The 13945-nt window shown below is 21.9% G+C and overlaps 1 protein-coding gene across 4 annotated transcripts in view; it reads left to right on the forward strand.

Annotated features, from left to right (window-relative positions):
• Positions 1-8732, forward strand: part of LOC122851499 (neuronal acetylcholine receptor subunit alpha-7) — a 112239-nt gene extending 103507 nt beyond the window's left edge. For all 4 annotated transcript variants that reach the window (XM_044150762.1, XM_044150760.1, XM_044150763.1 and 1 more), the window contains 5 exons: positions 6432-6541; positions 6799-7013; positions 7796-7987; positions 8101-8243; positions 8414-8732. In XM_044150762.1, the coding sequence (XP_044006697.1) occupies positions 6432-6541; positions 6799-7013; positions 7796-7987; positions 8101-8185 (602 nt within the window). In that variant the 3' untranslated portion in view covers positions 8186-8243; positions 8414-8732. The remainder of the gene's footprint in view (positions 1-6431; positions 6542-6798; positions 7014-7795; positions 7988-8100; positions 8244-8413) is intronic.
• The last annotated feature ends 5213 nt before the right edge of the window (positions 8733-13945 follow it).

Genomic DNA, 13945 nt, shown 5'->3' on the forward strand with positions numbered 1-13945 from the left:
TTTTAATTAAAATTTTAAATTACTATTATTTTTTATATTTTTATGAAAATTATCATAGAAATTATTTAAAATAATTTTATAATGTAAAATTAACAATCAACATTATGTTGTTGTATAAATTAAGCACATTATATAATCAAAATTTTATTACGAATTTAGCCATGCACAGTAATGATTAATCAACTCAACAATGTTGATATATTTTTCATACTTCATTATTCAACTGACCTGATAAATTCCGTAATTATAATTATAATCATATAAAAAAATTTCTCTATATGATTTTTTAATTAATAGTTATGTTTTTAATTGTATAAAAATATTATAATTATTTTTTTTTTCTACTACATTACTGTCATTTATTATTTTGTTTTTTTTTTTTCATATATAATTTTGCTTCTCTCTCTTTCTGTCTCTCTACGCTCACTCACGCTCCTCACTATTTAAAAACTATATTTTCATAATTTTCAAAAAGTTTTCTTATCATAGTGGCACCCAATTAACCACCAGCAGCAAAAACAACTTTTTTTTTCTTTGACGTTAAGCCATTATGGATTTTTAACTCTCTTTATTCTACTTAACATATATATATGTTTTTTTTTCACTAACAATATTTTTTTTCTCGCGTTTTTTTTTTTTTTTGAATAGATTTGCTTTGAAAGTCTAGTCGATCAGACTTTGTCTTTGTTTTTTCCTCAAAGCAATTCGAAATCCCTATTACTCGCAAATGAAAAAGCTAATTTTCCTCTTTTTTTTTTTCAATGTACTCGTTCAAAAGAAATAAAGACTCATTGAACTCACGGAATAAACAGAAAATAAAAAAAGTAAAAAAACCTGATGAGAAAATATTTGCACTTTGTATATTGTAAAAATTTCAAATGAAACAAAAAAAACGTATATAAAATAAAAAATAATGGCAGTAATAATAATAGCAAATAATAAAAATGAAATAAAAATTAGTTTATTTAAAAAAATGTCATATTATTATGTAATATCATTGATGACATTGATATAGTTTTATTAAGAAAAATTAAAAGGTAATATATTGTCATCATAAATGAGTTTATTTATTCATGTAGCAAGGTTAAATTGTACATATATGTAACAAGTACCATAGGCTTAAATTAAGAGGTGCTACAATGTTAATGAATGTCCCTGCCAAGAAGACTTAGTATACAGCAGAGTGAAAAAGGTAAAGAAGAAAGAGAAATTAGAGGACGGAAATACACGTTTTCTCATAAAATTTATGATGGTGTATATTTGGTGAGAGCAAAATAAAAAAAAAAAAAAACTCTTGACGATAAGATAAACCAACATTTATTTTTGTAAAAATACATACATAAAATTTACCAACACAGTCATCTTTCATCTTTTATATTTTCAAAAGTTAACCAACCACAAACCACAGACTCTTATCAAAAAACCACCCGTGACATTTAACTCATATATATAAAAAACAATTTTACCTCATTTCTATTATCATAAACTTTTTAATCAATCATGTCTCAAAAATTTTACATAAATATATAATACAATTATGTAAATATGAATTTTTAGTTTTTAATTTTCATATGGTATAATAATTATAATAATCATTAGTATATGATTTATTAAATTTTATACTTTTAAAATTAGGATTGGATAGAAATAAAATTTGTTAAAGTAATGATTAAATAGTCAAGTTTTATGCATTTTTAAATTTACGATTTTAATAAGTCAAGTTAGTATATATAGCTTGGTGTTAATTGACTAAAGTACTGAGGCAATTTCTTACGTGATATCTGTAATTTACCGGTTTTTTTTTTTTTCCTAATTTTTGATCATCTACACGATAAAGAATACTTGAAGAGCAAAAAAATGAAAGAAAGAATTCGTTAAATGTTACAAATAATTTGCAGCATATTTTTTTTCGAACCACAATTTTTATTAATTAAAAAAGTTTTTCTCATGAGAATATTATGAAATGTGAAAATACTTGAGGTATAAAAGATTGAAGAAAATTAAGAAGAGATTGTGTGAGTTTTATAAAATGCCTTATAAATATATAATATATATAGATGAATTGGCACAATGCCAGTTTATGTTCATCTTCATTGTTCTCTTGTGCGTTTTTCAACTAATTATTACTGCCAATAGCAAGTATTAATGTCCGAACATTTACCCCAGTATTGATCTTGAAATATTTTGCACCCTATTTACTCTATTTTTTTTCTTAACCATCATAAAACTCAAAGTATTTTCCCCTTTTACTCTTTTTTCTTTTCTTTCTTTTATTTTTGCTTTATTCAAGTTTTTTTTTTTTTTTTTTTTCTTTTTTTAACCCCTAAAAAACTACAAATGTGTCCCAATGGAACAAAAAAATGAAATAAATACACCAACGACCCAGAAAAATATTCGGGGACTGGATCTATTTATTTTTTTTTATTTTTTTTTTTTTCTTTATCTTTGATGAAAATCTACCCATTTATTTTGACTCACTGGCTGTTGTTTTCTTTTTCTTTTTTTTTTATGTATAAATTTTTTTCTTATCGAATATTGTCAAACTCGTAATTTAAACCGGAACACATTTGTTGAATTGATACAGTTATATGTATATTTTTTTAATATTTTTACTTGACTAAAGTAAAATCAAAAAATCTTAAATTCAACTTTGCGGATTTTAGCAAAATTAAATGATCAAAGTTAAGGATTTCATTCACATTTTTAACAAAAATAAATTGAATATATTTTCATAGATATTGATTTTAAATTTAGTCAAATATTAAACAGCTTTTTGTATGCTTTATCTGAAATTGTATAATAAATATTGACCCATTATAAAAAACATTATTAATTAACTTATGAAAAGCCCAAAAAAAAAAATTAAAACTCCCTTTTAAAATATATAATATTTATTTTTAATTTTTAAATAACAAAGACAAAAAATTATTAGATTAAATTTTCTTATTTACAAAATAAATATTTTAATAGTTTCACGTATTTGTTAAAGAATAATAAAATATAAAAAAAATACATTATATATTTTATAAATCACAATATAGTTTGTTATACTGAGATCAAGAAAAAAAAAAAAATGAATTGAAAAAAAATGCTGTGAATTGGCCCATCTGTTTCTATTCTTAAAAATACTACAATGAAATACTTAATTTCACATTCAACATCATAAAAGAATTTTTTTATTTCATTACAGCTTTTTTTTTTTACTATAAAAATTTGATTGCGGAAAATTTAAAGTCTTTTGTTTCTCAAAATTTTTATAAAAATACATTTATACCTAAAAATAATATTAAAAAAGAAAATTAAATAAATATTACAATTATTTATAAATACTTTTTTTTATTTATAATTTTTAAAACTATTTTTAAGTTTTTTATATTATAAAATTATTATGAGTATTTAATTATTTTTCTTTATTATTTTGTTTCTTAATTTAAACGATAAATATTTCTTATTTATTTTTCATTTTAACTTTTTTATTTTTCATTTGATATTTACTTGAAAGCCTGGAGCTTTATTGTGCTTCTGACATTGCTGTTTATCGCTAATGTGATATATTTTATCACAAAGTTTTCATGTCTCATTCATTTCCGGAATATAAAATAGACCCTTTACAAATACATTTACACATACACTTCCAAAAAATATAACCAGGTTCATCATAACAAAAAAAAAAAAAGAAAAAGAAAATATTTATATAGATAAAAAATTTGTCAAAACTCATGAAGATTCTTAAAACGAAATTCAACTTTATGTATTGGAAATTTTATTATTATTATTTTTTTTTTATTCTACTCTTTTTATTACTCTTTTTTTTTTATTATTATTATCAATATTTTTTTGTCATTTATGGAGATTTTCAGCTATCTTTTAAATTACCCCTGATTTAACTAATAACTTATTTAAGATTATTATTTTAAAACTCGTAAACTTTATCGTTGAACAAATACATATTATATTATATGAATAAAAGTTGCACATTGAATTGAGGGGCTTTTTTTTATTTTTAAAATAGATATAATAAGATGTATTTCAAAATTTTACATTGACATTTTAAATATATTATTTTGAAGCAATGATGTTGGTACTTTGAATGATGTGAACTACCTAAGCTTTTTGCTGAATTTATTAATTTTTAAGCTCACTTCAAAGCTTCGAAAATTTTATAAATTTTGAAAATAAAAGATCAATTAGTAATTGCTGGTAAAAATAAGAAAAAAAAATATTAAAATAATAGAAAAAATTATAAAAATGAAAAGAAAGAAAAATAATTTGATTTATAGAAGTTAAATTATAAAATTAATTTATTTCATATTACAGTTAATTTAAAATTCACTTTGGTAAAAGAAATTATGATAAATTTTGAATAGACGTTCATTTTAAAATATAAAAAAATCATAAAACAAATGAAATATTTGAAAGAATAGAAAACATGATAAAATGAAATGAACATTTGAAATTGAAATGAGTTAAATTTCAGTATGATGATAAAATTTATTCGCTCAAACAATAGATCAACTGAGATAAATTTTTTTTTTTTGCCAAATGTCACAGTAATGACGTAAATTTCAACTTTAAATTCAAGTATTTTTTTTTAAATATTATTTTAGATATTATAAAAATATACGATTAAAATAATTCAATTTAAAAAATCAAATTACAGTTTTTTTCCTAGAATTCATTTTTCCATTTTCTCGAATTTTTCATTATGTATTTTATTCGAATTTCCATGTAAATTATTGAAAAATCATGATACCACAAATAAGAAAAAAAAAAATCTTTCTAATTATTTTAACGAACAAAATTTTTAAACTTTTTTAAATTGAATATATTTTTTTTTTTTTTACTTATTTATTTAATTTTTTTTTAAAAAAGTTTATAGTGAAATATGTACTTTATCTTGTGGCCAGAGGCAACGTATAAGAAATTTTGAAAAAAACAAAAAAAAAATCTGTTTCGTGATACGAGTGTTATTAAATTCCATGTTGGTTCATCATATAGCCTCTCAACGTATTTCATAAATTTCTGTCTCTTTTTCTCTTTATCTCTCTGTCCCCCATCTCTCTCTCTCTCTCTCTCTCTCTTACACTCTCTCTTTCTCTCTACTCTGTATTCGCTCAACCAACAAGTGCCACTTGAAACTATCTTTTCAGAGAGCATCAAACTCCTTCAAAAAAAATATATATATAGACACTGAGAAAAATCAAAAAGAAAAATATATAAATAAATGTTTAAAAAAAAAAAATATCCAGCGACTTAACGAACCTGAAACTCTGACCCATAAATTTAATGCAAAGAAAATTGTCTCGTTACTTTAAACTAAAAAACTCTCTTTGACTTTGAATTGAAAATTTTTTAAGTAGAATAATTTTAAACTTTTTTATTTTCTAATTATTTTTAAGTTATTTAATTATTGTGTTTAATTTTTTTCTTTTTTTACAATTAACAAATTCAAGTTAAGAAGAATATAATTATTATTAATTGAATTGAATATTAAAGGGGTAATGAAAATAATTTAAAAAATGTAAAATACTGCTGCGATATAATTGTAGCCAGCTTGATATACGTTACAACAATTAACGAGAGCAAATAATAATTGCATCCAACTATTGATAAGTACAAGTAGTCAATTGATTGCTGATGTTGTTCTTCACTGTGTAAATATTATATTGTTGTTGCATGCTCACCGTAAATATTAATATAATATTAAAATATAATTAATATTATTTGATGTCACCGCACTTGAATTATCGTACAGAATGCTACGATTTAATTACCAAAATAAATGACAATTCAATTTTGACTTTTTTTCTAAACTAATTTTTAATTATATTTTTAATCTTTTTTTTTATTTATAATATTTATTATTATTATTTATAAAGCTTTCAAATTTTTAACTAAATTGATTACTATTTTTTTTTTTTATTATTATCTATCAATTAATTAAAACAAATAATTTTATCACAATATTATTTTTTATTTTTTTATTTTTGTTATTTTATGTATAAAAAAAAAAAAAAAAAAGCCAAATGATTTTTTAAAAATATATATGTATGTTTGTGTCAGAATGAATCCCCGATGTGAATGCGTGATACAAAAAAAAATAATGAAAAATCATAATTACCAAACTAATTATTCACCTTTGTTTGAAAAAAAAAAAAAAAAAAATTGCTTTAACCAAATTCCTACAGTAAAAAATTTGTCAGACGAAAAAAAAAAATAAACAACAAATCTTTAACCCTCACTTTTCAATAGCAAAAAAAAAAAATCCTTAACGGAGCTTGCTTTTAACGAACACACACAAATCACTCCTCTAGAAATGAATTTAAATTTATTTAAAATTCACTGACTAATCGCTATTTTTCATTTTTCTTTCTTCCGGGGAATTTCGAATTTAAAAAAAAAAAAAAAAACGAAAATTCCTCGTAAACTAGGTACATACTTCAACTGCATTATGTTCATGGTGGCAAGTAGTGTGGTGCTGACTGTCCTCGTGCTCAATTATCATCACAGAACCGCCGACAATCACGAGATGACACAATGGGTAATTGAGTGTTGATTAATTATCACTAATGAGACAATGGTCGTAACAATAAATGTATATGTTTATTAATTTTAATAATACACGTTTAAAAACTGTTACAATTTATTTTTGATTCTTCGTTAAATTTCAATTTGTTGAATAAAAATACTTTTCTTCTATTGATATATGTATATAGAATTTTAATAATCAAAAATAATAAAATAATTAACAGCCAATTATTTATTTATACATTAATTGATTTATATATTTTATTGTAGATAAAGACTGTACTACTTCAATGGTTGCCATGGGTATTGCGTATGAACAGACCAGGAAAAAAGATAACAAGAAAAGGCATCAAACTAAGCAATAAAATGCGAGAAATGGAACGACAAAATAAATCAAGCAAGAGTCTTATAGCAAATGTCGTCGATATGAATGATGATTATAGATTTTTAAATCCTATCACAAGTATCGGATCAGCACATACACGGTATGGTTTAACATATAAATATAATATTTTTTTTATTCAACTATCTATTTATAAAAAAGAAAATTCTTTCTATTTTAATGAGACAAATACTTGAGCCAGAATAAAATCAATTTTCAATTTATATTTAAAAATAAATAATACATTCATATAACAAGTAGACTACTAATAATTAACAAGTACCACTGTCTTAATAATTAGAAAATTTAAGTGTGATTTATTATACTCAATAGACTAATGGCTCTAGAAAATGAACAAGCTCGTTTACACCTTTTTTTTTTTCTTTTTTTTTTAAGTGATATATTATACATTGTAATTACACGAACTTATTTCAAAGTTAAAGTTAAACAGTGTTCTTGAATTTATAAAAAGAAAAAGAAAGAAAAAAAAAATTTATCCCAAATTTTTTGATAGACTATAATTAAAAAATAAATACTATATTAATTTTATAAATTTAAATTTAATAATAAAAATAGAAAGAAATGAATTTATAAAATTAAAAATATAATGTTTAAAAGAGATTCATTCATGAGAATTTTGGTTGTGTTCACTCGTGTGAAACATGATATTCATTGAGCTGCAAATCAATTGTCCAGTATGAGACACAGATTGAAGTGTGAGAGAGAGAGAGAGAGGGAAAGATTTATGTGTATTTTGGTTGATATATCAACATCTAAATTGTATGTTTCACTTGTTATATATGTATGTGCATGTATTCTCAATGGAATTTCACCAGTTGGCATGAAAATACAATGTTCACTGATACATATAATCAATTTAAATAGATCGGTATGTGACACACCTGGTCGACCAGCGACAGTTGAAGAGACCACTGCGTCTTTACCATTGAGTGGTACCCAAAGAGAATTACAAACGATTTTAAAAGAATTACAATTTATAACAAAACGAATGAAACGAGCTGATGTTGAAGCTGAAGTTATCAGTGATTGGAAATTTGCAGCTATGGTTGTTGATAGGTATGTCGAAAAAATAAAATCCAAAATTGCATTTCAAAAATCAAAAGTCATTTGGTTTTAATGAAAAAATTTAATTAATTTTTAATTAAAATAATTGTATATTTATTTTTCAGGCTTTGTTTGATACTCTTCACAATGTTTACGGTGATTGCAACGATAACAGTGTTACTATCAGCGCCTCATATTATCGTTCAGTAGTAAGCTGCCCAGGCCCAGCAAATAAATATTTCCGACCTAAATCACCTTTGAACACCAGGTAAATTTGAATCAATAATTATCATTATTTTTACTATTAATTATAATAATAATATGTCAAGAAATATGTCATCCAGCTTATTGTTTTTACAAAAATAAATAAATAAAAAATAATACTAAATAAACGATAATAAAAAAAAAAAGAAAATATGTATTTTTTCTTTTCAACAGACACGAGAGAACGAGTCGTATGAGTCGAGATAAAGTGGCTGTGAACTATTGAAGTAGACGGAGTGGAATAGTCCACACCACGAGGAAACATAGGCAATAAAAAAAAAAAATAAATAAAATAGCTAAAGTGAAAAGTTTCGAGAAAGTTGAACATTGCAGTTTTAAAATAAATGTACAAAACAAATTGTACACTTTTCTATGCCTTCAAAACCTCGTGGTACCTGCTCCAATTTTAAAATAAAAAAATAATAAATAAATAAATAAAAAACGAAGAAAAAGAAAATAAATAATAAAAGTTTAAAAAAAAAAAAAAAAAAAACTGTGTGAAGATATATCGACAACAACTCGTTCAAAAGTCAAATCGTGTCAAGTGAAGAAAAACTCTTCTTTCAAATTTCCAATGAAAAAAAAATAAATAACAAAAAATACTTTTTGAAAAATAAAAAAATTATTTGAAAATAAAAAGAAACATAAAACCAAGTAAAATAATAATATTTTCAAATAATTAAAAAATTTAACTCTTCATGTGTATATATATATAATATAAAAATTTATTTTCAAAATTCTCGACATTATTCTCCACGACATCTGTGCATCGGCTCAACCATTTACTATAATAATTATAATTATCATTAATTATTTATTATATATTTTTTTAATCATAAAAAAAAGTGAATTAAAAATAATTAATATAATAATAGTAATAGTATAAACATTCAACGAGCTTGTCCCAAATAACATCATTTAAATTCACTGAAAAATAAAAAAACCATAAAACCATTTTACTAAATTATTATTATTTTTTAAAAGATGTTCAATGTGCCACAAAGGACTCAAATGGGACCACAAATGATGCAAAAGAGTCGCACATTAAAATCCTCCTAATATTGCCAATTAAAAATGAATTTCAATTAATTATAAAATATCATCATCATTTTAAGAGGATTTAAATAAATAAACAGTATAATAATATTTATTTAAAAATACATTTATGTATATTATTGTATATATTATTGGAAAAAACAAATGTCGATGCACAATATTAAAAATAAAAACTGCCAGTTAATTTAAAAGGAATATAATATTTTAAAAAAATAATAAAAATTGTGGAGAATTATTATTATACTCATCAGTCTCGAAGATTCTTCGTCAAATCATCGAACGAGAAATATTTATTATTATTATAATATAAAAATAATAATATCATGGAGAAAAAAAGATGAAAAAATTAATCGATAAAATAATAGTAAATGATGATTTATTGACAGTTGTAAATATACAATCATCAAAATGATATATCAAAAAAACAAACTCAAATTTTGTATATTTTTTTAATTTATTTATCGTTTTTTTTTATTTTTTGTGGAAATGAAATTTTAACAAAAAATTTATTATATTTTATTTTTATTCTTGTTTTAGCTCAAGTGTGACAGTTGAGTTGGGAAAAATAAAAAATATTTCGCATAAAGAAATATATTTTATAATAAAAATGGTAAAATAGATCAAAAAAAAAAAAAAATTATTCATAAATTTGGAGAGGATGATGTTCTCTGTGAGAAAATGAAAAAAGTCAAAAAATATTATTTTTTTTTTTTGTATTTTATTTGCTCAATATGACAGACGACATTTACCAGTAATTTAACATTTTTATAAAATATTGTTTTATTGTCATTGACATAAACATTCACGTCAGTATTTAAAAAAAAAAATTTATATATATCCAATTAATATGACTGACCATTTTAAAAACATGACAAAGAATATAAATGAAAAAAAAGATTAAATACAATAATTGAAAAATTTTAATCAAAAGTCATGTATACTTGATTGAAGATTCATTGTTATTTTCAATTGTCTTGACAGTTTATTATTATTCCAACAATTGTGGACACGACAGGCATGTTAAATCACATTTAAAATTAAATTTTCACGACAGTCTTTAGTCAATTCAATGCCATCAAGGATATTGCTGTCACGTACTGAATTTGGCAACACAATTAACCAAAATAATAGTCTTTTAAATTACCTTTTTTTATTCTATCACAATTAAATATATTTTCAATTTCTAGTATTTTTAATATTTTTCTCTAACAAGTAGTATAAACTTTAGTCTGTCAGACACATAAAAATAAAGCTCATAAAATGTCTACAGTTATTTTATTTAAAAAAAAAAAATTAAAAGCATCGGTAAATATTATCTCCAAGTAAATTGGCATGATAATAAAATCACCTTTTATTTTTGGCATGTTTTTTTTCAAAAAAAAATATATAAATTACCAATTATTATTTGATTTATTTGATGGAAATAGACAAAGCTTTTAGTCCATACAGAGGATTTAATGTTGTAGTTAAGATATAGCTCGTAATTATGATCAATTGATTGTGCTCATACTGAATAGGGGACTATTAGAAGCTTAATAAATTTCAGTTGATGGTTGTTAAGGCCAGTTACGTAATTTATACTGGTGCTAAGGGACTGATATGTCAACTCAATCTTTTGTCACTCTTGTCCCTTGACAAATAACACATGTATTTATTATTCATTAAAATTTTAATATTTTCAATCATTCAATTAACCCTAATTATCTCAAAAAAACAAAGTGTATTTTAATATACAACAAAATTTATTTATAAATAATATTTTTTTAAATTAATTTTCGGTTCATATTCATCAACTTAATTTTGACTTTTATCATATCACAGATGAAAAATTTAATGGGGCAAATGATAAAAATTTACCAAGTAAAATTGAAATATGATGAGAAACCTCAACAGTCACAAGAGCAGGAAATGAGAAAAAAAAAAAAAGTAAAAAAGACATTTTTTTTAAATTGAAAAAGAAATATATATATATATATATATATATATTAAAAATATATGAGTAAAAGATGAAAATTTGCAAGGGTCGTTTGAGAATAAGTCGAGAATATAAAAAAAATAAAAAACCTACTGTCTGCTGTCTCCTGTCAACCCTAACTCATATGCTGGGCTTGAAGATGACTTGAAAAATATAAAAAATTTTTAATAAATATATATATAAATAAATAATAATTTTAATATTAAAAATAATAATAATAATATCAATAATAAATATAATAAATATAATCAATAATAAAATTATCTGACAAATAAGTGTCAGTTTTGTCCAATATCTAAATCAATCTGGTAATCGAGGGTGGAAAATAATTTAAGTTACAAAAACAACGTTAAGATATTGTTGAAAAAAAAAATATAAATGAATAAAACCTCAATGACGATGAAGTGTTCCGATATTATAAATTAAGTAATACTTGATTATTAAATAAATAAAAAAAATTATTAATATTTAGGATTAAATTAAAATTCAATATTCCGAAAAAATAAATATAATTAAATTAAAATTAAATTATATTAACATTATCGTCATCCGTTGAACGGCGTTGATCAAAAAATCGTTATTGTAATTCGAATCATATTAATGATGATCGATGCAAATTTGTCTCGTATTTTTCATTTTTTATTTATTTTTTTTTCATATCGTATCGTGTATTAGTATCAATGTGTTTGGGTTTAAATGTCAACATGAGTATGACTGTGTGTGTATGTATTAATGTGCGTAATTGAATATTCGAAATTATCGTCATTATTGAGACCAGTCGTCATTTATTGTCAGACAAATTTAATCGCGTTATTCAAAACGAAAAAAAAAAACATTGTTGAATTATTTTTTTTCAACACTAAGTCATTATAGTGAATTGTTTTTTTTTTTTAATGAAATATGATGAATTTAAAATAAATTAAAAGAGAAAAAAATATATGTAGATGTGATGATACATAAGATATATAATAAAAAGGGAAAAAAATTAAAAAAATGTATATGTTAGCCCTTGGGGAAATTTATACAATTCTAGAAAAAAATTTTATAAAAGAGTTTTTCTCACAACTTTGTTAAATTCAGTTTAAAAAACTTCTTGACTCATCAACTATCTACATTTTTTTTTTTTTTCTCTATCCACTATTTAATTATTTTGTAAAAGATTTCAAAGAAAAATTATCTCGTAAATCTTTTCATTTGAAAAATTGGCAAAAATTTAAGCAATAAAAAAAAAATAATAATAATAATAAAACAAAAAAAAAACTCAATGGCTATTGATAATAATTTTTTAATATTAAAATTTATTTAACAAAATAATGGTAGTTAATATAAACTAGTTATAATTTATTTAATTTTGTTTTTTTATTTTTTAATAATAATTACTTGCTCAAAAAAAAAAAACAATGTTTAGTTATTATGATTTATTAAAAATCATATGAGAAAAAATTTAGTATTTTTATTTTGTCTTTATGAGCACTCAAGTGGCTTATCTAATATTCTGACGATGCTATTGAACAAGCAGCTATAACCATTGAGTAAAAGTCATTTAGAATTCTTAACAAGAACTTTCAAGATCAATTCGACCAGTACCTCATTATTGAGGAATTAATCGAATGGTGTTTGCATCACCCCATTACCCCAAGACTTTGATATCGTTCGTGATACAAATACCAAACGCGCTTTTATTTTTCATTTATTTTTTATTTCAAACAGCATTATTTTTTGTATATTTTTTCTTGTTTAAAAAAATAATTTTATTTTGATAAACCTTTAACTGCCATGTCATGATGATTAAACAATATTTTCAGTTGAAATATTTTGACATAAATAAATAAATAAATGAATTTAAAAATTTTTATTTATTTTTTAAAATTATCTACCAAGTTTTTATGTTATTTTTATTTTTTTTATTTTGTACGTGTGTTGGTAGAATAACAGCAATGAAAAATAGAAAAAAAAAAAATAAATAGATAAAAAAAAAAAAATAAGAAAAAAAGTTTAATTGATGGAATAGACATGATGAAAGAAAAGTAATTTTCATCGATTAGTGTACGTTGACGTGAAAATCCAGGATATGTTTTGAAACGAAAAGCTCAACCAGTGATATTATAAGAGTAATGTAAAATTTTAATGAGTTAATCAGTGTATGCTTTGTGTTGACATTTTAAAATGATGATTTATGAATTACCAACGGTAATAGGATAAAATAAAGCGAAAAAAAAAACTTGACTTGTTCATTTGATTTTTACAATTTTTCTTCGTTGAGATTTAAAAAAGTCATTATAAATATAATATCCATGAATTATATAGCTTTAAATAAAATAATTATTATTGATGATTCGAAAAAAAATAACTTATCACTAGATGATAATAATTTATAGCGAAAAAAATATTAAAATTAAAATATATATACAAAAATTAATAGCCATTTTGTTAATTTTTTTATTTATTGATAAAAAATTCTATAAGAATAATAATAAAATTCAAAAATTTGATAAATAAATATTTCTCAACGTTAAATAATAAATTATAAAAATTAATATATTAATTTATAATTAATAACATAATATTAAATAATTATGCGAGTTTTAAGATGAAAAAAAAAAAAACGAAAATTAATAAAAATAAATATTGTTAACGAATTAATATATCAATGATAAAATTAATTAATAAAATTT

This window comes from Aphidius gifuensis, linkage group LG3, assembly GCF_014905175.1.
Source record: "Aphidius gifuensis isolate YNYX2018 linkage group LG3, ASM1490517v1, whole genome shotgun sequence".
Classification (NCBI taxonomy): domain Eukaryota; kingdom Metazoa; phylum Arthropoda; class Insecta; order Hymenoptera; family Braconidae; genus Aphidius; species Aphidius gifuensis.